The sequence below is a fragment of the Dermacentor variabilis genome, chromosome 5 (genome assembly GCF_050947875.1).
Source record: "Dermacentor variabilis isolate Ectoservices chromosome 5, ASM5094787v1, whole genome shotgun sequence".
Classification (NCBI taxonomy): domain Eukaryota; kingdom Metazoa; phylum Arthropoda; class Arachnida; order Ixodida; family Ixodidae; genus Dermacentor; species Dermacentor variabilis.
Window position 1 is genome coordinate 79,276,293 of NC_134572.1, and position 25,255 is coordinate 79,301,547.

The 25,255-nt window shown below is 49.0% G+C and overlaps 3 protein-coding genes across 5 annotated transcripts in view; 1 reads left to right on the top strand and 2 right to left on the bottom strand.

Moving 5' to 3' along the window:
- The window catches only part of LOC142582853 (uncharacterized), a 365,477-nt gene that overhangs the window by 114,502 nt on the left and 225,720 nt on the right, over positions 1–25,255 (bottom strand). For all 3 annotated transcript variants that reach the window (XR_012828503.1, XR_012828504.1, XM_075692935.1), the window contains exon 2: positions 11,270–11,338. Coding sequence is in view for 1 of the 3 variants with exons in the window: in XM_075692935.1 (XP_075549050.1) it covers positions 11,270–11,338 (69 nt within the window). In the remaining 2 variants the exon portion in view is untranslated. The remainder of the gene's footprint in view (positions 1–11,269; positions 11,339–25,255) is intronic.
- Positions 1,012–4,590, bottom strand: LOC142582848 (transcription initiation factor TFIID subunit 4-like). Its single transcript, XM_075692927.1, has 2 exons — positions 4,304–4,590; positions 1,012–3,316 (listed from the first exon to the last, which is right to left on the bottom strand). The coding sequence occupies exon 2, from the start codon at positions 3,308–3,310 to the stop codon at positions 1,262–1,264; it is 2,049 nt and encodes a 682-aa protein (XP_075549042.1). The 5' UTR covers positions 3,311–3,316; positions 4,304–4,590; the 3' UTR covers positions 1,012–1,261.
- The window catches only part of LOC142582849 (uncharacterized), a 203,115-nt gene continuing 197,530 nt past the window's right edge, over positions 19,671–25,255 (top strand). The window contains exon 1 of the mRNA XM_075692929.1: positions 19,671–20,742. Coding sequence (XP_075549044.1) covers positions 20,100–20,742 — 643 coding nt within the window. The 5' untranslated portion in view covers positions 19,671–20,099. The remainder of the gene's footprint in view (positions 20,743–25,255) is intronic.

Consider the following 25,255-nt stretch of genomic DNA (forward strand, 5'->3'; position numbering starts at 1 on the left):
GGACCCAGACAAAGTGCACTTCAGACAAATTGTCCGGGGCAAGGGTGACAGATCATTAGAAGTTAAATGTGTACAAACTGAAAGCGCATTGGTAAGAATTATTACTTGAGATTTCCGTGGACCCAATATTGTGATTGCCAGAATAATTGTCAGAAACTCTGCAAAAAATATAGGGGTATAATCAACAAGACGGAGAGCGAAAGACCAGTTAAGCTGATTTGAAAAGATGCCAACTCCGGCCTAAATTTTGTGTTGCATCCGTAGAAATAACCAAGTGAGATGGAAACTTATTAAGACGATCTTCGAGGATACCTTCAAGTATGCACGCTGGAAGAAGTTTTGCATGTTTTCGAAAAATATAATAAAAAATAAGTTTCAGCTTAAACTAATTAGTTCTTTGGAGGAATCAGGAATGGCAGCCGAACATAGTTTTGATAGCAGCGTCTGAAAAAAAACAACAACTTGTGGTTCTCGATAATGCCGCCAACGTGTTCTGAAAAATGAATCGGGAGAATTGATGAAAACGGAATCTTGTTTCCAAGCATCAAAAACATTTAACTTGTTTTACTTCCTTTTCCGATTCGGAGGCACTGAACGACGTAAAAAGGCGAACAAAATGAGGCAGCCGCGGCAACTATTAGCCACTTCCATAATCGAGAGCGATTAGGACTGGCCTAACCATAGAATAGAATTATCCTTGCACGAGCGCGGGGAAATAAGCTGGTCCGTTTTCATAAACGGGTATTCTGGAAATGTTCCGTCAGCAGAACACGCCGCGCCACGCCACCGTACTGAATTATGTATTTGTTAGCAACTTCCACATGAATGAGTACAAAGCAAAGTGCAAATAAATACAGCGACTACTTCCAAGGACGTTATGAAAGCATACGACGAGAGAGAGAGAAACGAAGACTGAAAAGCCATATGACAAAGTTATTAAAATTGATGCCTCGTGTCTGCTAGGAATGAATGTTCATAGACTAAGTGTATAAGCAGACAGTCATCATGAAGTGGTTTTTGCCTCGGAAGAAAATGTGATTTTATTCAATTACCCCCTCAGCGGCCTTCAAACGCGTACTTGCTGTTAAATCGCAATCTGTCCGCGCTGTTTGCGTTTTTCACCCTGAAAAGAACACGTTTTACAGTGGTACATGAAGCCTTTTATGGACAACAAGCGTGGTAACAACAATAAAGCAGAAGAGTGCATGCCACCTGCATGCAGGAATCATTAGATGACAAAGGATGAAAAGAAAGTGTTTGTTCAGTACTTCATGTACGCTTTGTAGATGAACTCGCGGTGGAACTTGTTTCGTTCTTGTTCCATAAGGAACAGCACGTCTCGCGGGCTGACCTTCTTCATCCGGGGCCTGCGCACTTGAGCATAGTAAGAGGTTGGCTGCTGCCCAGGCACTGCTCCCGGTGCCGCGACAGGCATGGGGCGCTTGCGGTTTCCGATGGCAAGAAGCGCCGTCGTGTTGGCCTCGCGCTGCCTCGCCTCTTCCATCTCGGCCCTCTGCAAGTCTCGAGCTCGCTGCCTCAGCTTCAGCTGTTCGGGGTCTTCGGCCCTCATTCGGCTCCGCGCCGCCCTGAGCAGCATCTCCCGCTCCTCCTGCTCGTGCCGCCGCTTCTCGGCCCGCTCCAGTTCATCCAGAAAGCGCAGCTGCTGGCGGACGTCCTGCGTGACCTCGTAGTGCGGATCGGCACGCGCGTTCTCCTGCCGGTGCTCGGCGATCACGCTAAGCTTCTCGATGAACGTCTTCAGGCGCTCTTGGGTCGCGTGGGACACAAGGGCAACGACGTCATCCGACACCTCGTCGATGCCGTGGACTGCGGCCAGCGCACTGATCCTTTTGTGCAGCGCGGCGGTAAAGAGGAAGTTTTCGTCCTTGCAAGAGCGAGCTTGCACCTCAGCGCCGTCGTCGCCAGGGCCAGTGGAGAGAATTGTCCGGCATTCCTCGGCCACGTTGACGCCGCCCATGGTGGCGACGTCATTTATGTCCTCGTCAATCAGCGCTGGTCCTGCGGATCGCTTTTCTTTGGCTGTGTTTGCCCCTCCGCCGCCGCTAATGCTTCCGGTCGATGTGCAAAGAGAACCCTTCGGCTGCGGCGCTGTCGACATGGGAGCCGGCACCTTGAAAGGTAAGACGCCGCCAGCGGTAGGCGGAAGAGCGGCGGCGAAGTTGGGAGGCCTGGCCAGCAGCAGGCTCTTGCCGCCTCCTGGTGTGACGCCGGCGCCGGGCGCTGGACAGACGGATGCCGTGAGCCTTTGTTGCTGGGCGAGCAGACCCTGCAGGTCGACGGGACCGGCCATTTGAGCGGTGGCTAGAGCCCTCTGAGGGATCATCTGAAGCTGCGCGGCTGCGGTACGCGGCAACACCGTCCTGGCTGCGGCGGTCTTCTGCAGACTACGCGCGATAGGAGGGGAAGGCGGCGGCATGCAGAGGGCGCTGCGCGGTGGAGGACGAATGCCTTCGATGGAGAGTTCATTGGTGAGCATTGCGTGCCTTAGTAAAGGAAGACTCTTGCGTAAAAAGGGGATCAGACACGGTTGTGGGTTAGAGCTGAGCTCTCTCTCTAATTTGGTAGTGAACTCTTCGGGTTGCATCGTGTCGTCAATGAGTCCCTGTATTAGGCGCTTGACGTTCGCGGCCGTGTTCTCAGGCTGGTCGCTGGCGAGGCGAATGAGCGTCGAGAAAAAGTTTCTGCATTTTTTCTTGGCCGTGTCCGGGGACATTTGGGGTGCGCCGCCGGCAAGGTCGTGACCACCGACCGCCATGGGGCCCGTCTGTATGGCCAGCTGTTGGGTGACGGCGGAAACGGTGGGGGCGGGCACTATTTTGACGCCCAAGGGCTGAGGCGGTGTCATGACTGGCTCCTGCGAGACGCAGACGATGCCTGCTGATGTTAGTGTCCCGCCGGGAGGCCTATTCCTGATGTTCGCGGCTGCAGCCGTGTACCTGGCCGGTATCTGCTGCAACAGCCGCTGCGGCTGCTGTACCGGTGCGGGGCCTGGTGGGGCAGGCACCCGAAATTGTGCTCGGCTTCCAATTAGGCCAGTTGATACCGGTTGCACGCTGCTGGGATGCACGTTGACGACTTGAAGCTGACCGTCCTCAGTCTTGAACACGACTGCGCCGGGCATGACACCCGTCTGTAACGCAACGGCGCTTGGCTGAACGATGCCGGCACGCATCGGTGCCGGTCTGGCTAGGAGAGGCTGGATGTTACGTGGTTGTCGCACTGCGCCGCCCACTACCATCCTGGGCGCGAGGAGTCTTGTTCCAGGCTGTGTAGACTTGGGGGGATTCATGACCAACTGTGAAAAAAACGGAGGGCTTTGACTAAAAGCATGTCTTTTGAGCAGACTATTAGTGCAACAGGCGTACCTCTCTAAAGTAGAGTGTAAGACGAAAATGGCTTTGTATTGTACGTGGTTCGCGAAACCTTAAACGGCTTAACTAACATCAGCTTACGGGGGCATTATTTACATGCGATGACGCTCGGCTCTATAGATAGTTCTATTTTGGCAAGACGTATGGCGAGAAAACGAATCCCCTTGTCTTTAGTTCTAGTATGTCCACAAATCCGCGCCTTCCCAACGAATATTTGATTGCTATGAATATTAGTGTCAATGGTACGGCAGGCATCAATGTACGCTTTCAAAGAGCAAGACGCCGTAGTCAGTTTGGGCAAAGGCACGTGACAAATAAAGCCAACCGCTGGCCAAGAATCATAATACTCTATTATCGCAAATATCTGCTGTAAACGCAAGCAATGAACAATCGTTCCGCTGTTTAACCATTTGCACGCGACAGTTTACTCGAAAAAGTATATCTGGGTTAATAAGCTATAGCCAAGCTTTCACGATCATAGAGCGTGAATAACCAGCACTGAATTCCTTCATCCGCTAATTGATACAAGAAGGGGAACTTAAGAGTTCGATTTTGTTAATCATGACTACATAAAGCCAACAGAGAATGAACCCACAATGAAAACAAGCCTTCGCTTCATTGTCTGTTGTCTTTATGTGGTCTGCATCCGCTAATGTCTTTCTTTAGCCAATGTCTTTCCTTGGGTGGCTTACGTTACTCGGAAGCTTGGAATACGCCTTACCTATTGTCATTGCCTATTGTTGAAAGACGCGCAGTGATGTAAAATAAAATTTGTATCAGCCATGCACTTGTCGGGAAGAATCACACAGAGAATCAACGGCTGTTCGCTACTGAAGGATTCTACGAAGACGTCAAACTAAACGGTCTTTTTGCACAACAAAGGGCGCGCTGGCGTGAGTTATAACACTTACCTGCACCCAGTCCCGGCGCCGCCTCTGTATTTGGGTTCCACGGACGCTCGCAAGATGCGACGGCCGAACCGTGTGCTGCGACCAGCACACCAGGCGATTCGGCTTGAAGGCTCGGGGCTGGAATCGTACCGCCAACGGCGAGCTAGCGGACAGGTCTGATCCAGCGTGATTCGAAGCCGAGGATCGTCGGGCATGCGAACGCGTGAAGCAACGTGCGAACACGCGAGTCCCGCACCAACGCGTGAGCACAGAGCACTTCTTCTTCCTCGGTTCTGGTTAGCTCTTGATGAGCAAGAACTCAAGCGTGTTAGAAAAAAAGGTAAGGAAAAAGATAAGTAAACAAAAAAAGTAGCAATGAGGAAAAATGCAGCCACTGAAGATTCATATGCCTAAGAACAGGAAAAAAAAAAGACCTTGCATAAGCGATCCCGCCGTGAAACGCGTAGGCCCTAAATGTTCTTGTTAACCTCAAGCACTGCGTTCTCAAAACGCGCAATCCCCATTTCCCACCCCTAAGCCTCTCCTTGTGCCTTATTTGAATTTTTCGGCATTCAGCTTTGTTGCGGTGTCTTTCGATGACCATAGCGAAGTCCGCTAAGCATCGAATCAAGACGTGGCTTGCATGTTCAAGTGAAAACTACAGCGAGGAACCATAAAGATCAACACGCACGGTCACGACAAGCAAACAAAAAGGAAGGAAAGAAAACGAAATAAAAAAAAACTCGCCGAAGTGTGTGCCTGTTCCCAGCCTCCACGTACCAACGCGAATCTTCTCCTTGGGGGACTGCAGATCTCGAGTGATATACGAGCTCTGTTCTCGGAGGATAAACACTTCCATGTTTCGGAACAGCACGGGCGATGATGCGCAGTTTCTTCGTGCTCTCCGTGCGTGTTGCACAGTCCGCGATAGGAGGAAGAGGAGGAGGTGCGTAAGAGAAACAGGGCGACTAAGGTTTCGCCTTCGCCTCTCAGAAGTCACGCGGCCGCGAACCGCGCCAGTGGGCAGCGCCGCCGCCGCAGTGTCTGCGTGAAAAACCGCTTGCACACTGCGGCACGGCGGCTTCGCTTCGCATGTGCATACCTCAGCTGTTGCCAGAGGGTAGGTTAGGGGCTCGGTCCTGCCGGGCGCGCACTTTGGAGCCTCGGGTTTGCCGGCTTCGCCACGCATCGTGGATGCTGCAGCGTTTACGCGAAGATGAGAGAGCGCATGCGCAAAGGGCGCGGTTCACACGCGAAGCCGCCTTCTCTTACGGCTCACGTTTCGGCGCTAGAACTGGCACTGGCATGGTGTTCGTGGTGAACTGTGTGCCCCTCGTGTGGTAACGAAAGAAGACAGAAAAGTCAGCGTGTATTTCTTCGTTGTGGAATTACAACTGCGAATCAGGAGTTGCGTCACACGACTGATTCGACGTTCCGAAGCGGCACCTGAGGAATGACAGACGCTGTAGATGACGAGGGTGGCTTGCTCCAGACCAACTTGGGTTCTGCTACGTGCACGTAAGCACGGTTGATATAGTTATGTTATTATTATTTTTTTTCTCATTGGACAATAATAGAAGTGTGACTGCCACGGCCACGAATTGAATCCGCTACCCTGTATTCAGCAGCACGACACCATAGTGACTGAGTCCCCGCGACATTTGAATTTCTCCAGTGTCATCAGTTATAATGTAGGAGATAATGTCACCTGCTTGATCTGTGGAAAACACGGGGAAGGCGAGATATGGAAAACCAAGACAAAGAGCAAAACGAGAACACGGTAAAAGCGAGAGCCAACGTTTCGACAAGTGGACTTGTCTTTTTCAAGGGCTTTTTTTTCTGTCTGTGTATAATGGTTTGGTTATAAAAATAATTTCACTTTCAAACAAAGAACGCCCCCTTAGCAACGACGCATGAGCCGCTATCATCGCTCTCCAACCCATGCCAACAGCGGCACCTCAAAGATAAGAGGGCAACAAAGTGTAACCGAAAGGCGGGAAATCTCTTCCCGGTGGCGGAGGCGGATGTTGCACACGTCTACACGCACAGTTGATTTTTCAGTCGACGAGAAAAGGCGTGCCAGTGACAAAGCTGCCTTGCGTCTGCTTAGAATAGATATCAATAATCATGCATGCATACGGCCTTCGCCAAGAGGATAAAAGGGTGTTCCGCAATTCCGAGTCAGGAAGTTACTCCGTGCCGGATAAGAAAACACCAGTAGGCGAGCATCTTCCAACGGCCGTCACTGCAGACGCGCAGTCGACGAAGCGTTTTGAAAGTTCTTCATTATACTGGCGTGATTTGCCGCATGCTATTTTAGAGGCCATATTTATTAAAGCGAGAGCCTTAAGTGGCACAGGGGTCTAAAAAATATGTTGTCCGGCGTTATTGCAAAACTTAGTCCGGTGTTATAGCCCCAAAATTCAATGGCACCAAAATTGATGGCGCCATCCGCGACCATCGGTGGGAGTCGAACCCTTCACCTTTGGTGGGACCAAAATTCAATAGCACCAAAATTTATGGTGCCACCATTGATGGCCGAACCCACGGCCTTTGGTGTTAATTAAGGCGAAGTTAATTAACATAGATTTAAGGCACTCGAAGCCACGACCTTTGGTGGGAGAAAACAAGTGATAGGAAGCAACAACGTATTCGAATTAGAATATCAGTGTGATGGATGTCTCGCGAGCGCGCAGGCTTTTACCTTCATCCTCTTTAGCATATGCTAAAGTGATTGTCAACGTTTAATTATTCGTTTCAATGCGCGTTGCTCTATCAGTGGGACCAGCCGACAGCTACCGCTGTACTGAAAATTTCCTGCGTCTCTGCCTACGTCACAAGTACATGCTAGCAACTGCGCAGCAGCAAGGGTTGGCTGCTCCACAGTATTATGTGGCAATTACTAAAAGGGATTGTTTAAAATGTGTCCGACGATTACGATACTCCCTAATGCGAAATTTGAGAACAAGCCGATATGTGTTTTCATTTCACAATATATTGAGGCAAAGATTTTGAAACCGAAAGCACCGCACCGACTTGCAGTGGGCCATAGAGTCACTGTATATGGTTCTCGCGGGATCGGAGCCAGCTGTGGAAGAAGACGATGAACGCGCGAGCAGTGGCACGAGAGGGAGGGGCAGTACGGCAACGCTGGCATGATCAGAGGCGTTGGAGCCAGCCATTGCAGAAGACGACAACGAACGCGCGAGCAGGCACAAGCGCGTTCGCGCGGTTACGCCGAGGGACGCCGACGCTTAACCCAGAAACGGGCGCCTAAGAGCTGAGCTCTAAAATTTTTTTCACTTTCCCTATACCACAAGTAAACAGGTTAAGGGTCCTAGGACTACACCTCCAACGCAACCGAGCAAATCAGCATACCTTGCAAACACTACAAACAATGGTAGACAATACGCTCCGCCTGATAGGGAGGATCTCCAATAAACACGGGGAGCTTCGAGTGAAGGAGCTAATTCAGCTCATCGAGACTTTTGTCTTAAGAAAACTCACCTTCGCACTACCATATCTCTCGCTCTCTAGAAAGGAAAGGGATATTGCAAATTGCTTGATCAGCAATATACACAAAGTCACTCTTGGAGTTCCAATTAGAGCATCCACACAAATGGTGATGGCCACAGCCACAACCAACACCTTTTAAGAATTAACCGAACCACATGTATCATCGCAATACCACAAACTCCCCACCACTGAAGCTGGGCGTGAGAGCCTGAGACAACTTCACTGAGCTCCACCATTCAACGAGAACAAGCGACATCAACTTCCTCCGAACATACACGGCCACTACCACATGCAACCCCTACCCAGAAAAATGCAGCCCGAGTTTCACGTCAAACGCCGGAAACTTTGGGCCAAGGCGCAACAACGCAGCTATGGACAGGCTGAAGGAATCCACTATGTGGATGCCGCAGCCTACACCACTAGACATCGTTATACTGTAGCGGTTGGAGACAACCAGGGCAACACTGTTCGTTCAGCATCAATCAAGGCCACCTCGGCGGCCGACGTGGAAGAGGCCGCCATTGCACTCGCATCGGGACTACCTGATTGCGATGTCATCATCAGTGACTCTAAGGCTGGGCATGGAACTTCATTGGCGGCTACATTACCGACCTCGCGCACTCCACTTGAGCTCACCCACCAGAAAACGACGCCGCTCTCGTCTGGACTCCAGTACATCAAGGACTTCAAGGCAACGAAATGGCTCATGCCACTGCTTGAGGATTCACGAACCGAGTGGCCGCAAATGTGGGCCTAACTCTAGAACCCAATGGCTACCAACAACACACCAATAAAGACACACTCATCACATTCCATAAAATTTGCACACATTACAGACCCCAACAACGTATATCTGTGCTTAGCATGCCCAGGGAGAAATATTGTGACGCCAACTACAAACTCGCACTTTCCTTACCCCGTGCACTTCGTACTTATTCGTTTCCGTCACATACCCGACAAGTGTCGCTTCTGCCCTGTCCAGATAGCAGATAACTCCCATATCATGTGGCAATGCCCCATTAAAACTTCCCTCTGCACCCTCAAACCATTAATTAGTAGCGAGGAGATATGGGAGAATGCCTTGCGCAGCTCCGATCCCACCCTACAGGACCGAGCCCTGAGGTGAGCTGAAGAGGCAGCGGAGGCCTACCACGACTGGTACACGGACGTCTAGCCACATAAGGTGGTGAAGGACGCTTGCTAGGACTGGAGCACATAGACCTCCCTCTCCCCCCCCCCTGCCCGTCATTCATTCATTCATTCATTCATTCATTCATTCATTCATTCATTCATTCATTTAGCATTTTGGTTGTCTGAAAGTGTGACGCCCACACTGTCCCATTGCTTTTCGCGTGATACCACTACCCTTCCAGTCATAGCTGTGCATGATTGAACGTATTACATTAAAGACGAGTGTACTTTTGGCACTTAGTTTAAAAGTGGATTTGAAACGACGTGAAGTTGGGCTATATAGTTGATTCTGTTTATGGCTGAACATGTCAGGCGCGGGAAAGACATCACAAACAAGGATGCGGACGACCATCCATCTTGTTCTTCATGGTGTGTCTTTCGCCCCCAGCGTTTTCCCCCCTAAAGATCACCAACTAGCCCAACACCACGTCGTTATGAAATTCGTTTCTTCAACATTGCTCCCCCCCCCCTACAAATGTTGTCTGTCTTCTTCTTTATGGGGTATCTTTGCGCCCAACAGTGTGAAAGTGCTTTCGGCACAAAATACTTAAACCTGTGCTTCTGATTTTCCCTTGTGTTTCTCTGATAAAATAGAAAGCTTCACGCAGGAAACTATCGTGCTAGTTTTGTTGTAGCTTCGGTGCATAAATGATAACAGCGCAACTTGAGACTTTATCGAAAGAATGGCAACGTGCAGGGATTTGTTATTGTGAACTGTCGGCATGTGCGCTGTCAGCATTTATTGCAGACAGTGCCCAGTATGGAGGACGTTATTGTCGCGGAGTAGGAAGTTATAGTGTAGTACACAGAGCCTGAAGGAAGGGTACACGATTGCCACCCATGAAGAAGGAGCTGAGCGCCCATTGATATGTCCACGGCAGCGGCAACAACGAGTATGGGCTGATGCTGTCGTACACTGTACAGTGTGCACCAGAAAGCTGGAGGAGGAAGTGGAACGAGGGGGAAGGGGGGAGGGAGGTTGCGTCGGAAGCAGATCCATACGTCCTCTCTTAAAACTAAGTAATACAAACTTTACAGTGAAAGCACGGATAAGAATTGCAGAGGACTTTGTCCCTTGATGCGTAATCAGTAGCTTGAGAAAAGTAAATAACTCAGACGCCAATGCAATCCTAGTCTGATGCAGTAAACCTGACACGCCATAGTGGAGTGTTCCTGATGAATTCTCAACCCTTAGAATTTCTAGATTGGCCTCCAAAGTCAGAACTAGGCAGGGCGCCTTCGTAGACCGCGCGAACGCTCATGATATTTCGTCGGAACTTGTTTCACAGAATCATGGTATTCCAAATACCGCGCTGTCGTAATTGTCTATGCGTCAAAACTGTTCAGAAAGAAACAAAAACAGCAAAAACAAAACAAGCACTTTTATTCTACCACTCTCACCTGGCGAGTTTTCGTTGAACGTTGGACTATATCAAAGCTGTGCTCAACTGTTCAGGAAACGTGAGGTATTGTTCTGTAGACTCGGATGCTAATATGAACCTCGGTTAGCACGGTCCGTGCTGGAGGCTCCATAGAGTCGCTTATTAACTCACACTGGTTCAGCTGGCGTTCTCACTGGCAGAGGCTAAGGCATTATTAAGGCAGTGTGCAGCAACAGTTACTCCATGTGAATGGTATTTATCTATTGAAATTTACTCAACGCATGCGCGAAGAGGAAGACTCCACGCAGTTGCGGGAAATAGCGCGCTTTCGCATGTCATATGCTTATGCGATTGCGCAGCTGATTATTGAAAGCAACTCTTCCACAGTTATCTCAGATTTTCACACAGTTATTTACGAGTACTTTTTTTCAACACGGTTGGAAGGCGATTGAGTAAATCCACGGCGAAATGTCAGCAAATTTTATTTGTGAGAGTGTTACTTGTGTTTTCGCGACTAAAAGGATCGGATGAGCAGAAGAGTTGATAGGCTAGATCGCAATGAGTCACAACGCTGTAGTTGGCAAGGTTATATAGGGCCCATCAGTTCAATTGTTGACGAAGAGTCATACGTGTCAACGTGTTGAAACTATAGATAACTGCTCAACAGAATTCAAAAATCTTTTTTTTCTTAGGATATCCTCCAAAGGACGCTAGAAAGGCGGTGACTATTCTCTCCATCCCGCGCCTACCCTCTAACGATCCTGAAGATCCTCATATGATGCGTTCACGACATCCCCTCCATAGTCTCCATCCTCTCCGTTACACCACCTGTTCACGTGTTCTCTGCCCTGTTTCTCACAGTAAGCTTCGTTGTAAAAAGGGAGCAAGAAATCGGTACCTGGAACGTGCCGCCATAGAAACTTGGAAGCGCCGCTCGAGGCCATGTCACGTCCATGCGATCAGCAGGCTGCAATAAGAAAAGTTAATCAGCAAATGTGGCAAAGTCACTAAAGAGGCATTCGTGCCCAACACATGCATATGAGCATTAACAACTTTTTGTGTGCATGCCTCACGCGAGAGTGCTCAGCACAGTTACTACACAAGACAGCCAAATTCGCACGGGCTTTTCAACATCAACCCTGTTTGTCCTTTCTTGTACACTCCAAACCTGTCGTTATGGCTCAGTATACCGTTGCAGAAGCGCGATGCAGGTCGCCAGCTTGCCCGCGGTGCGTTGGCCGCATTCCTATGGGGCACGATTACATAAACACTTGTGTATTGAGATCTTGTTGAACCTTTAAGATTGCCAAGGAGAAATAAAATAGAGCCGTTACCTGCCATTACACATTCATTTTTCGTGATGTGTCTGCAGTGCTCTGCTGTCACACGTATAAGGGGGCGGGACCCTCGTCAAGCTGTACCCCAGCTTTTAGTCCTGTCTCCTCTTTTTCAATGTAAAAAGAAATAAAATACCATTCATTCATTCATTGACGTGTAGTCCTTACCTTCCTATTCGACGCGACAAGGACGGTGCAGCAAAAACAGTTTCGGTATGGTTCCACAAAGTGTACCAAACTTCAAGAGTGTGCAATACAAATTAAACCGAGAAAGAAAGCTGAGGAGGTGTTAGGAAAGTAGTGTGCTATACATAACAAGGACGGCAGAGCCAGAAAGAAAACGACAACACAGGAGCGACCGTGTTGTAGACCTTTCTGTCACGTTTCCATGTACGCAGAGCTGTTTAAGTTAGTTTCAGCAACGAAGTCATTCGTCTTTTCTAACTCTGCTCACGATTTCTTGGTAAGCCTGTCCTGTGCGTTGACGACTCGCCCGCTTTCTTCAACAGGCGCTTCATTCCTGAAAGCTACAGTGTCAGCAGCGGACAGACGAGCGACTCGACAGAAACCATCTACGCTAGCCAAGAATTTCTTTTTTTAGAGAGAAAGATAAAAAAACAAATTAAATCAGCAGTCACACACGAAAGCTAAGGACAAGCTCAATCTCGTTCCAGGTCAACAAGGAGGGAAACACTATAAGAAGAAAACGAAAAACATGAAATCACGCGTGGTTTGCATTTGGACGGAGAACTTTGTTCGAGTGCCAGACAAGCTTCCGCGACGTCAACTAAGAATAGCTACAAAGTCAAAGCCTTCCGGTTCGACATTCGACTAACGCGACTATTCCCGACCTTACGCCTCCAGTAAGTTATTTTGGAACGCTGTTGAGGCGCCGCCTGCACGCTGTGAGCAAAGGAACTCATGGCGCCTGGAAGAAAAAATTTTCTCTGTTCATCGGCCGATCGAAAAGATCGCCAGACACGATTAGCTCTCATAAACCGCGGTGCCTGCTAGACGACAAAGTGCACGAGACGAATCGGGCCCTCGTCCACTCGGTAGATCGAATTTACTGTCCTTCGTTGCCACTTAATGCCGATTTATATCCGCCTTTTCATATTAGCGCACGGTTGTTCATGTACAAAACGACGTATTCGTTTGGACGCATCGCTCTATACGGCACACTTGACATCTGGAGAGCCTTGAGCATTTAGCAAGGCCGAAAACAGGCAGCCCTCCTATTAGCTCGGTGAAACGGCAAATCCATCCACGCTCTCGTTTGCTCCATTTTTCTCCTTTAATTTTTAATATCGAGGAGGGATACCTTCCGTCATAGTAAATATATAAACATTTATTAATATGAATGCAACCCCGCATCCTGCAGGAAGTCCAGTAACGCTCTGTAATTAAAGACATGTTGAATCCACTTGATGAAGTGTGTGTGTGTTTGTGACTGTATGTGCTGTTAAGCGTTTATCACTGTATGTATCATAATCATCACCCAGGACCTGGAGTAGCATGTCAGGCGAACAGCCAGGCTAACATCTGCAGCATATCATTAAAGCCTTTTAGGTTTTTAGCGCACGAAAAAGGGACGAGAGACAGAGGTACGACGCGGACACAGTGCTCAGCGTCCCTTTTTCATGCGCTAAAAACCTAAAAGTAATAGAATAACAACATGCAAACCTAGGCTCTTTCAAGTTACATTAAAGCATCTCTCTCTCTCTCTCTCTCTCTCATTTGATGAAGTCAGCATGCCGGTCACTCCTGAGTTCAGACCATCTGAGCAAGGGCCCCCGAATATGTCGTATGCTTGTGCCAGTCGACAACAGGTTGTACACATCGGCTTCCTGTGCCAGGGTCGTACAGCTGGGGAAGCTGGCGTCGTACTTTACGAATCGTTTGCACTTACAGGTGATAGCAAAGGTGAGGGCTACCCCGAGCGACATATTCTCCTAGGTAAACTTCATCGGTCCTTTCATGAGTGCCTATTTATTTTTTCGCTCGTTCTTCTAATGACGTGACGTTCAGACACTTAGATCCGTTTTCACCAACGAGCATACGCGCGAACGCAAGGAATCGTGGTTCTGGTGAAACAAAAGTGGCGGCAAGTGGCTTTCTGCAACGATTAAGCAAACTGCTATTTCAGGACATCGTGCTTTCTATTCTCTCGCCAGAAGGTGAAAACAACGGCGCCAAAACTTATTCAGAACACACCTATACTTTCTATGCTGCTGTGGTTTTCTCGACAAATCAGTTCTCCAGAAGCCTGCTAGGATGGATAAAAGTTCATAAAAGGCAACAGTTGTCATTTTGTCGACTGTAGTACGGAGTTTCCTCTGTGCGCTCGTTTGTAGAGAGAGAAAGAGAGAGAGAGAAGTCATAAGGGAAAACCAGAGAAATTAACCAGGATGAGCCCAGTAGGCGACCCTGCAGTGGGGAAAGACAAGTGGTTCGACGTGAAAAAGGAAAGGTTGGCACTGTCATCTGCAGCCATTCAGGGAACACAGCTGAGCGCCAAGCAATGGGGAAGGGGGAAACGGGGATTGAAAGAGAAGGAAGAGAGAAGTCCACACTTTGCACTGTTACACAAACAAGCGTTCATCGCTGTAGCTTGGTGCTCCAGTCTCGTGGATGACAATTTTTCCTTTTCCTTGAAACGGCGCCACAGAAAGACACGAACACTTTCATGTAGTTTCCCTTCCACAAGGTTTCCCTTTCACGTAGCTTTCTTATGGCAGCACTCGACACATAGACCTGCAACGCGAGACGGCTGTTGCTGAAGCTACGAGCGAACGGGTTGCGGTGCTTGCTGCGTACTGCGTTTGCATGCCTGTGCCTGCGACGTGTGTCTGGAGAAGAGATATGTTGGCTCCGAAGCAACGTGGTAAGAGATAATGCTGATTATCGGGGCCATCGCGAATACTTTGTTACTCCTCCTTTTCCGCATTTTTTTTCCTCTAATTTATTTTAATTACATCTTTCAAGCCCTATCATTAGAAACCGAATACCAGGGGTTTGGTGAAATTTAAAACTTTCAACGCTTCACCATTTCTCTCTCGCTATATCTATACTCTTGGTGGTATTTCGTTACCGCGCACTCGTTGTTCAACGGCTACGGCGCTCTGCTGCTGAGCACAAGGCGACTCGCCTACGTTTCACCGGATTCGACCTGAATGGAGCGGAGTAAAAAATATATGATGGCAATGAAGAGGCGATTGCGCTAAAAAAAGAAAGAAAGAAAGAAAGAAAGAGAATAAAACGTCCGGTTGCTTCCAACCCCAAGCTTCGACATAGTCCAACTCCCATTGTCTCTCTCCCAGAAGAAAAAAAAAACGTAAGAAGGATAAAACATAACAAACGAGCTACGCGTTTGTGCAGCGAGTATAATTCTATAATTAAAAACCTTGCACCTCAAAAGCTTTCGCGTTGCGATTATCACGTACATAGATAAACGCACCTGCGAAGGTTTTTATGGTGCAAGGTCTTTAATTATAGCATGACACACATTGCCGGCACAATCCAACAGTGCATGTAAATCAGCTCAGCAGCTGCAGCCCGTATTGTCAACAAGCATTTTTTTCGTTCTGCTTTTTGCAGCAGCGATAGAAAGGCGGCTGCCTAAGCGTTGGCCAGACAAGGGCAACATATGCGTAAGTTTCGAAAGTGCTGGCCTTTCCATGATTGCTGGCACTCATACGTCGGCAGTATCTCATCATACTGCGCTTTGTCTCCGACAGTCCGTGACGACATCTATAGGCAGCGTGTATGGTGCCAAACAATATCTGCAGTGATGCCCGCCGTGCGTTATCTCGCTCTCGGAGAGATTAGGAAAGATGCTGTACGCTGGGCGGTGCGGTCGTGCCGGAAGCATGGGCGTTCCGTCATTTCAGGGACAAAATATCTCATACGGCGATAGCGGCCGACGCCGCAGGCGAATTGTGTGCCGAATGAGCGGCCCACAGCGATTGTCACTGGCCAGACACGCTATGAGGTGGAGCTGGCCGTTACCCTGAGTTCGAACGGGTGACCTAATACGGCTCCGCCTCTCAAAGGAGGTGGGATCTGCAAGCGACTTGTCACCGCTTTTTGGCATCAGCAGAGCGTGCTCATTATCTCTCCGATGCCTCTGGTGGCTGTCGTGGCACTGCGGGTATCCTCGATCGCAAGCGCGCGCGTTGCTGACGGCTTCGAGTTCTGCACAGCCACAACATGGCTAGCCTAATACAATCAGTTTGCTCATGCCAACGCAACGGCTACAGAATGGACAACTTTTTATGTGCATCCTGCTTCTTAAGTTGCCTTTCTCGTGTTGCTTTCCAGTTATGGGGCTGAGCTACTTAGAGGCGCATTCCTCCTCACGCCCTCCTCAAAAAGTAGAAAATAGCGTACAGCACGACTCTACCTAAATTCCCTTCCCTCTACTCCCCCTACCTCTCCCCCAACATTTATTTCTGAGTGTGCAGGTCAGTTTCGCCGGCCCATGTCAAACCACCAAAAAGCAACTAAAATGTGGAAAATTAAAGACAAAATGAAGGATACATCACATGCCAATAGATAAAGCTGTCCCTGACCGCAAGTTTACCTTGCTTTCTAAACCTTTTTACGAAACGAGGCGAAGGGGCCTGGACAAACTAAATCTCATTTCAGGTTTGATGTTGAGCTGAGAGCTATAAGGCGGCTTTCGTTGACGCGACACCGGTTTCCTGTGCTTCCTTAAAGCTTCCTAGCTGCTTGACGCCCCACGTTTGGAACTGTCGAACCTACCACCAGAGCTCGTAAACCATGATTTGTTGAAAACCAGCCTAGTCAGTCTTCGAAGTACCCCGTAGAACTCCTGTACTGTACTTTCCCACTGAAGACGAAAAATAATGAAAAAATAATATATTGAGAGCAAGCTGAAGCCTTTCTTGCTTCATTACACCGTTTTGATGCTAAACGCTTGAAGATGATTATGGCGAGCTAAAAGTAACATGTGCTGACTATAACCAGTTTGTGACGTCGATGCAGCAATTCGTATGGCATAATAAGCCATTGTCGTTGGTCAGTAAATGGGAACAATGAAATGTGACCTCAGCAGTCTAATACGGTTCGGATACGAGAAAACATCGAAACGAGAGAGAGAGAGAGAGAGAGAGAGAGAGAGAGAGAATGATTGTGGAGAGAAAGAGGCGCTATTGGCTTCCCTGCAATCGTTGTCTTTCTCGCTCTCGTTTTGGTGTTTCCTCGTGACAGAATGCTCAACAGCCCCCCCCCCCCCCCCCAACTGTTAATTCTACCACTATTTGCACCACACCGATAACGGTGTGGTGGATAACGGTTCAGTGGATAAATATATGCAACGAGACCTTTATTTGACAGATAGCGATAACCACGGACGCACGTCCGTGGTTATCGCCCGTGTGTGCGTGTTATCGTCCGTTATCGCCCGTGCGTGTGTGCGCGTGTGTGTGCGTGTGCGTGCGTGTGTGTGTGTGTGTGTGTGTGTGTGTGTGTGTGTGTGTGTGTGTGTGTGTGTGTGTGTGTGTGTGTGTGTGTGTGTGTGTGTGTGTACGTGTGTGTGTGTGCGTGTGCGTGTGTGTGTGTGTGTGTGTGTGCGTGTGCGTGTGTGTGCGTGTGCGTGTGCGTGCGTGCGTGCGTGCGCGCGGTCAGGTTGTTCGAACTAGCACGGAAGTCGTGGTTACCGCCAGGGGCCATATTCACAAAACAATTGGCAGTTTCACCAGAAGGCGACGCACTGAAAACGATAGAAAGGTTTAGCGTAGCGCCAAGGGCATCCCAGAAGGCTGGCGTGCTGAGGAGCGTGCGACTGCACGTGGCGCAAATCCATGGTGTACGAGTTGAGACTGAATGAAACCAGTCGGCATTGGTGAGCGTCGAACTAAAGGATTACATAAATTTATCTTGACCTTAACCACGGTGTCGTATGTACAACATCTGCTCAGCAGGAACGCTAATCCGTGCGCGCACAACGCTCATGCCACCAGTGGAAGCCAGATCCGTATATGCTGGCCTTAAGCCGATTGAGCGAAGCGTTTCATTTGTCTTCGTCGCTTTTGGAGCCAGACGCACTTCGCGTCGCCGAAGGCCTTCTAATAACATCTTCAGCCGGTCGTTTCCGAGCGCTCTTTTTCTAGTGCACCCTCATGAGCGGCGTTGTCTTCAGCTGGTTGAAAGAGTGTGCGCGCCCTGCGTTCGGCTGGTTCTTCTCGAAGCGTCTTTCCTTTCTTTAGATCGCTATCATCGCTCTCCTCCATTTTCGAGCATTCTGCGGCGCTCCAAGCCATGTCGTCGGAGCAGTCGTCGAGATTGAAGCGTTTTCCGCAAGCCCATCACAGCACAGCGTCGCTGATGTTGGCGACGGTCCACCGCAACCTAGGCACCCTAGGCCACTGCATGCTGGCGTGTCGACGAACGCTCGACCCACGGCGCGTCCGCCGATTTTCCCGGCAGCGCCGGGATCTTTGGATGGGCGAAATATCGGACGTTGGCAGTAGTCATGTGGTTTCGCATCTGCCATTTCCTCCTCCGAGAGCGAGCCACACGTTCGGATTGCGCGCTCTTCCTCTACTTCCGAGTGCGGGGAACGCCGGGTCTGCCCGACTCTGCTTCGGGGGATGGAGGCGACCAGTCCAAGATACCACGAGCCTGCGAGCACGGGCCGCGCAGGCATCGTCGATAGCAGAACAGCACGAACACGCCGACGCCAACGGCGACGGTGCAAATGGGCTTCGAATGTCCGTGTAACTGCTATCGAAATAAACACGTTATTACGCTACACACCGTTTCATACTTAGCGTGAAATGCTGCGGAAGCTACGCAAGAAGTTCGCTAATCAAAATGTGTAACTCCGAGCGTCTCACCATTAAGTTTCGTAGTCGCGGACATGCACATATTCGCGAGAGCACAGCACGAGCGTGTGCGTGAAGCGACGCGACGGAGTGCAAATGGAAAAGCCGAAAAGGGGAACAGCGACACGGGAATTTATTGAAAGCAATGCAACAGCCTCATAAACAGATTGTTCGTTCTTTAAGGTATATAAAAATTTGATCGATTGTTACTGAGCCTAAACAAAGAGCAATTGCACGTAATTGTCTTGGTGGAACGAAGCTACTGCCAGAAGTCTTGCTATCCTCCACAGCGTTGCATGCTGTGTTTGAAACGGAGTATAGGACTGTTCGCGAGAGTTGACACCGGCCAACTTCATATGGGACATATTGCCGTACGTGGCGGCCAACACGAAGATCACTATTGAATGAAAAGCTTCGTAAATTAGGCCCCTCTTGTTGAATTTTTACAGCAGAGACTAAGACCGTGTTAATGACTGTGCATAATTTAACTACGCTTTCTTTTTCTTCTTTTAGTTACTTTACAGCAGTGCCTTGAAATTAAGATATATCAGTAAAATGGTAATTCTTCCCAAAATATCTGCTTGTGGTCATGATTTGGCACTTCACTTACGTACCCGTATTGATCAGAGAAGGGGCAGGTATGCCACAAGCGTATGCATCCCACATGAGCGAGAACCACAGACTGTTTTCTTTATTTATTTTTGTTTACTATATTTTATCTCTACGAACCTTGATCCTAGTCGACTCTCGTTAACTTCCAATTTTATGTCCCGGCGGCTGATAAAGGAAATTCTTGCTGACAGAAAGTCGCTGCACTTTACGAGTGCTCGCGAGCCATGTTTTTATGACTTGCGTCAACAGATACTTCTCAAGCAAATACGGACGTAAGGGTACGCTTGATGGGAAAGACACAAAAATTCCGATCACGTCCGCACCGTACCTGACCCGAGTAGTCCCGAGAAGCTAAGACGCGCCCGCCTAGAAGCGGCCGGCACCGCGTCGCTGTTTCGGGCGGCCGACTCCAGTTGTCGCCACCGTCGCGCAAGGCGTGTGGCCACGTGACGGCCTGGCGCGCGCTGCGCGCGGCGTTGGAAAAACGCTCGCGAGCGCAGCAAGCCCCTCACGCCGAGCGAGCAGCACGTTGGAGCGACGCCGTCGACGGCGCGAAGGCGCAGCAACCGCGTTTCCCCGCCGCCACTCCCCGTGCCGCTGCGTGCGTTTCGTGGCGACCAGGCGCCTTTTGGCTCGCACAGAAGAGGAGCCAAGACAGGCGCCGAAACAGCGCGAACAGAAAGTGATTTACGGGACCACTTGAAAACCGTCGCCTACCTGCCTCCTTCTACCTGTGATTGTTTCGAAACAAGGAACGATACGACCTTTCGAAGACCCGAGACACGTGTCCGCGCGTTTTTTTGGGGGACATTGAGCAGCCTGCTTGCCTAACGACCAGAGAAAACCAAAGCCATTGTGACGTCCCGACTCCGCGAACACGGCGCTGCACTCATTCCACCACCTCCAGCCGGCGGCGGCTGCTCCGTTGGCAATGTCAACCGCGGCGGCAGCGGCGGCGGCGATGAATGGCCGGCACCACGCTCCAAACCACCAGCCGCACCAGCAACAGCAGCACTTACCCGTCCACGAACTGCTAGCACGATACCACGTGCCCCGACACCACTCCGGTGTCATGGCCCTGACCACAGCGGCGGTGGCTGAACCGATAGCGCCGATGCCTCAACAGCAGAAGCATCCCGCTCCGGTGTCCTCCAGCGAACTGGTATCAGGCGGAGGAGGCGGTGGCGGCGGCAGACGTCGCCAGGGCTCGCAAGCCAACGGGGCGCCGACGACCGCTACGCGAAGCCCGAAGTGCGCCCGGTGCCGCAACCACGGGCTCAGCATCGCCATCCGGGGCCACAAGCGCTTCTGCAAGTTCCGCCAGTGCGAGAGCCCCAAGTGTCGCCTGACCGTCGAGCGCCAGAAGGTCATGGCGGCCCAAGTGGCACTGCGCCGCGCCCAGGCACAGGACGAGGCCCTGGGCCGCATCCCGACCGACGAGGACGCAAAGCCTGTGCTTCCAACAGACCCAGGCGCACCGATGCTTCCGCAGACCGCTCCGGCGTCCCTACTCAGGGGACCCTCGGGAGCAGCGCTGGCCGTGTCGACCAACTCCGCCTTCAGAGCTGCCCCCGGTGAGTGCAGGCAAAAAGTGATTCTACTGCAGACAATTTCTTGTCGTCTCGAGGAGGAAACGGTCGCTCAGGGCAAAAGAGAGAGAGGACTCCGTCGCTACATCGTAACTACCTCGCTCAAGGCGGGAAAACGAACTATTCCATGGGAAGGAATCGCGTTCGGAAGGACGCCACTTCTTTATGTATTCTCTTTTAAAAGCATGATGGTGAGGGATCTGTCGTTCTCTCTTTCGACGCTTCTTTCGCTTGTTCACGTGGTCTGCATTTCTTTTTGGAGACACCCCATTCAAATGACCTCGTCCTGAGAGGTCAGGACTAAGTGTGATAAACTGCTTTCGAGAAGTGTTCCACTGCGAAGCAAGAGCTTTTGCTCTTCCGCATAAAACGTGAGCGAAAGGTCTTGCCATGCAGCGTCAGATTACGACCGTTTGGACCCGTGAAAATCAATAGCTTATGAACAACGTAAATGTCTTTGCCGTTTGATGATCGCCTCTGCTGCTTGATGATCTCGTCCTCGTGTTAAACGTGCGGCACGAAACTGGGCAAGCAGCTGTGTTTGTCTCGCTTCCTTGTCTCGCTTTCTCGCGCTGTTTTTATTCTTAACATCATGTACCAACTAGCCCAACAGCAAGCACTTCTAAACGCACGGATTTCGTGCAGTCAAGGGTTGTCAATTTCTGAACACGGAAGCTCCTGCAATGATGTCCTTCTTTGCAGGAGATCCCGTTTTGGAACCTTGCGGCCTTCACATGACATGATCGATGCTCTGCGAAAGCACGCTTCGCAAACAGAAAGCTTGCTTTGGCACACATGCATATAATTTAAACGAACATCTCGACACGAATGCAGCCTTGTCGACACAAGCGATCAAATGACGTTGCGTGAAACCCTGTCTCTCAGAATACAGTTCAGAGCTCTTAATGATGGAGTAGAGTTGATCTCTGATGATGTATTTTTTCCTATGACGACTATACGGTCTATGTTTATTTCGTGTTAATTTATTAAACACTGTGCTTCCCATGATGTCTGTCGCTTGTGGACGCTACGTTTTATCATCTGTTCCCATGGTGGATTGCGTGCTGGAAAATGAAACAAATTGGTGTTATGCGATGCGTAGAGCTTCTTGCGAGTGGGAATCTTTTGAAACTGAGAATTCAAGAGCTTCCGCACTTCGCATTGTAAGATTTCCCGCATTCCTGCGTCGCAGTTCGTGCAGTGTTCTATGGCACTTCTGTTTTGCACAATCCGTAAATTGCTAGAAACAACTGCGTATATGCAGGAACTGCAAATCAAACATTAAAAAGCTTACACGCTTCCGAACGCTGTCACTATTCGTTTGCAAAAGTTTTTCCACCGAAGACAGATGGAAAACCTTTTGCCCTGCGGAAGCAGATCTTGTTCAGTGTTAGGTGTGCCTAGCAACAAGAAGACTGAAATTTCATCTGCGAAAACATCAGTGACGCCGTGCCAGATCTCAACTTTTTCCCTTGGCAGAAGTGACGACTCTCTAGTAAGTTGCCAACCAAAATTTTACGCTGTTTGTTAATTTCTACATTACATTGTCGTCCATCGTCAAGTGATGGCTATGTGTTTGGTTTTCATAATAAAGTGTACTAGGGAGCAGCCTCTGGCGTGACGTATTCTAGGTGCATGCCTCCAGTTAGTACACATTACAGGAGCATTGATGATGACGCAGACTGTTCCTGAAACAGAACATGCGACCAAGCTTTACACGTATATAGTTTTAACGTATTCTAATTGTAATTTTAGAGAATCCTAAGAGATATTGAAGATAATTCCAGTCAGTGGAGCAGCTAGAATTTTTTTTTTCACTGAGGGGGAGGGGATTACGCGTTTGATCGGGTAGAGGGAGGGTGAAAGTGGGGAGTAGGGGGTGAGGCTGGGCAGTTTGCATGTCAACACGGAAATTTGTGAGAGGGGGAGTCACATGTCTAGCGTGCGCCCCCTCCCCAATGTAGCGGACACAATGTCGCGGTTTTCTGAAGCGGTCGCTGTCCTTATACAGGGTGTTTCAGCGAACACTTTCAGAATTGTGGAAGGCTGCCTGTTGCACATAGCACAATTATAGTTCATGAGCTGGTCTACTCGAAGAGGCGGACATAACTTGCACAAAAAAAATACTGAAATGCATAATCGACTAATCAACAAAAATTCACTAGTTAAGTTTTTATCTAGTTACCTTATGGTCTATATTGCAGTTCACAAATTGTAGCCGTGGAGTTCGCAAGGCGGATCCACTTAAAACGAATTCTCAGGATGACACCAGTTTCGAGATATGAATTCCCGAACTTTGCGGATAAATGCACTGGCGTTCCAGATACTTTTGTACGTCAATGCGTAAAACGAAGCGGAACGACAGTGCATTTCTCCGCAAAGTTCGGGAATTTATATCTCGAAGCCAGGGTCATCCTGAGAATTCATTCCAAGTGGGTCTTTTGTGAACTCAACAGCTATAATTTGCTAATTGCAATATTGCCATACAGTAACTAGTTAAATCTTAATTAGTCGTTTTTTGTTAATTATTCGATTATGCATTTCAATATTTTGTGCAAGTAATGTCCCTCTCTTCGAGTAGACCAGCTCATGAACTAGAATTGTACTACCTGTCAAAGGCAACCTTTAAAATCTTTTGAAAGTGTTCGCTGAAACACCATGTATAGTCCGAAATGTCTGACCTAGTTATTCTCGCAAAATTACCGCCCGAAAATGGTCAAGCCCCGCGACAAACGTAACTCCTCCTCTTCTCACCAGGAACTAAAGGCGAAGAAACACCTGAACTGGTGAAAAACCATGTGTATACACAACTGAGGTTACATGTGTAGTACATAAATTTTAATTCACACAAGTTCAAGTTACCACTTATAATCGAAATCATGTTCCTAAAAGACTAGCATTATTTTTTAACCCTTGCACCGCCCGATTCATGGCCGATTCCATGGAGTTGGTTGCGCCAGGTCTTTGAAAAACAACATTTGAAACTGATGAGCAAAACGAGAACAAGGACGTTGGCCCCTGCTTTCACCTTGTTCTCGTTTTGCTCATCGTCTTGAATTTCCATCTCCCGCATTCCCCGTATTTTCCCGCCATTTGAAACTGTTATATCCCCTATAGTCTCAGTGTACTCATTCGTGCACGCTAATTGTTTGTGCCTGTTCTGTCCAGTAGTGGCAAGGAAAAAATCACGGACATTATTATACAATAACTGCATGATTTAATGACTCTGTGATACCGGCGACACACTGAACAATCAATATAGCATGGTTTTACCGCTTTTGGTATGCCTACCTACCACCTCAATGGTGGTAGGCAGGAGCGACAATGGGGGCTTCTTATGGGGGCAATTACTTAGCTGTAATTAGAGAGCCTTAGAAAATAGAAGATAATTCCAGTCAGTGGCGCAGCCAGAAATTTCTTTTTTGGGGGTTGGGGACGAGGGCAGGGGAGGGGAGCACGCACTTGACTGGAAATTACACACATATCAACACCTGGACGATACATAGTTAAATTTTTCGCACACACAATGTTTTCCTCCGGGAGAATCCTTCTGAGTTCCTCTCGTGGAATCACGTGCACAGCACCCTTCCCTTTTTTGTTTCACCGATTGGAAAGTTCAAGGATCGATTTGTCCCTTGGAACAAAAAAATATATATATTTTGATACATTTACTGACAGCCCAACGTAGATGAAGGGCGATATCAAAGAACATAGATTGCTGAGATTTTAGATGTCGCTGTTACAGAACCTCGATAGAAACTGTAATAGAGACACTAGGGATGCTCGCGTAAACGATTACGAGCGATGTTTTAAACATAGCCACTCCGTCTAGACACCCTGTCATGACTAGACACAATCCAGACGCTGTCTAGACAGAAGCGCTGCGTCTGCCTATGCAGTGTCTTGTCTCAGCGCATTATATCTCTAAATCATGTCCCAGTGGCCAACAAAGTCACCTGACCTCTGTTAATCATGATGTCACAAAAAAAAAAAAAAAATAGACGCCCCTTCGCCTGCCCGAACTCATACGGATTCCCGGGTAGAGAAAACTTCCGTATTGGCGCAATGTGTAGATCTGTCGGCTGGTTAGCCCGGCCAGCTGGTAACATGACTGCACGGTTCAGAGGGGTTTCTCTCTTCTACACGTGGACGATGCGTAATTCAGTTTTTCTCCGGAAGAATCTGTATGCGTTTGTTTTGCAGAATCGCGGGTACGGCTACCTTCGCTTTTGTCGTTTCATCAACTGTAAAATAAGTCAGTCAGTGAGTCACAGAAACACGAGCTACTGGCTGACGATGCAGTCTTGATTCACGCTTGGAGGTTTTTCGCGCGACATTTTCCCGTTAGGCTTGTTGATTCTACACAATCATGTCGGTACGGCTTTGCGTGAGAAAAAAGATTTGTTCTCCAAGGTCAAAATATTATGTTAATGAAACGGGCAGGAAGGCGGCAACGTAATGTAGTAAAGTGTTGCGCTGAATGGATACTGCGAGCCCT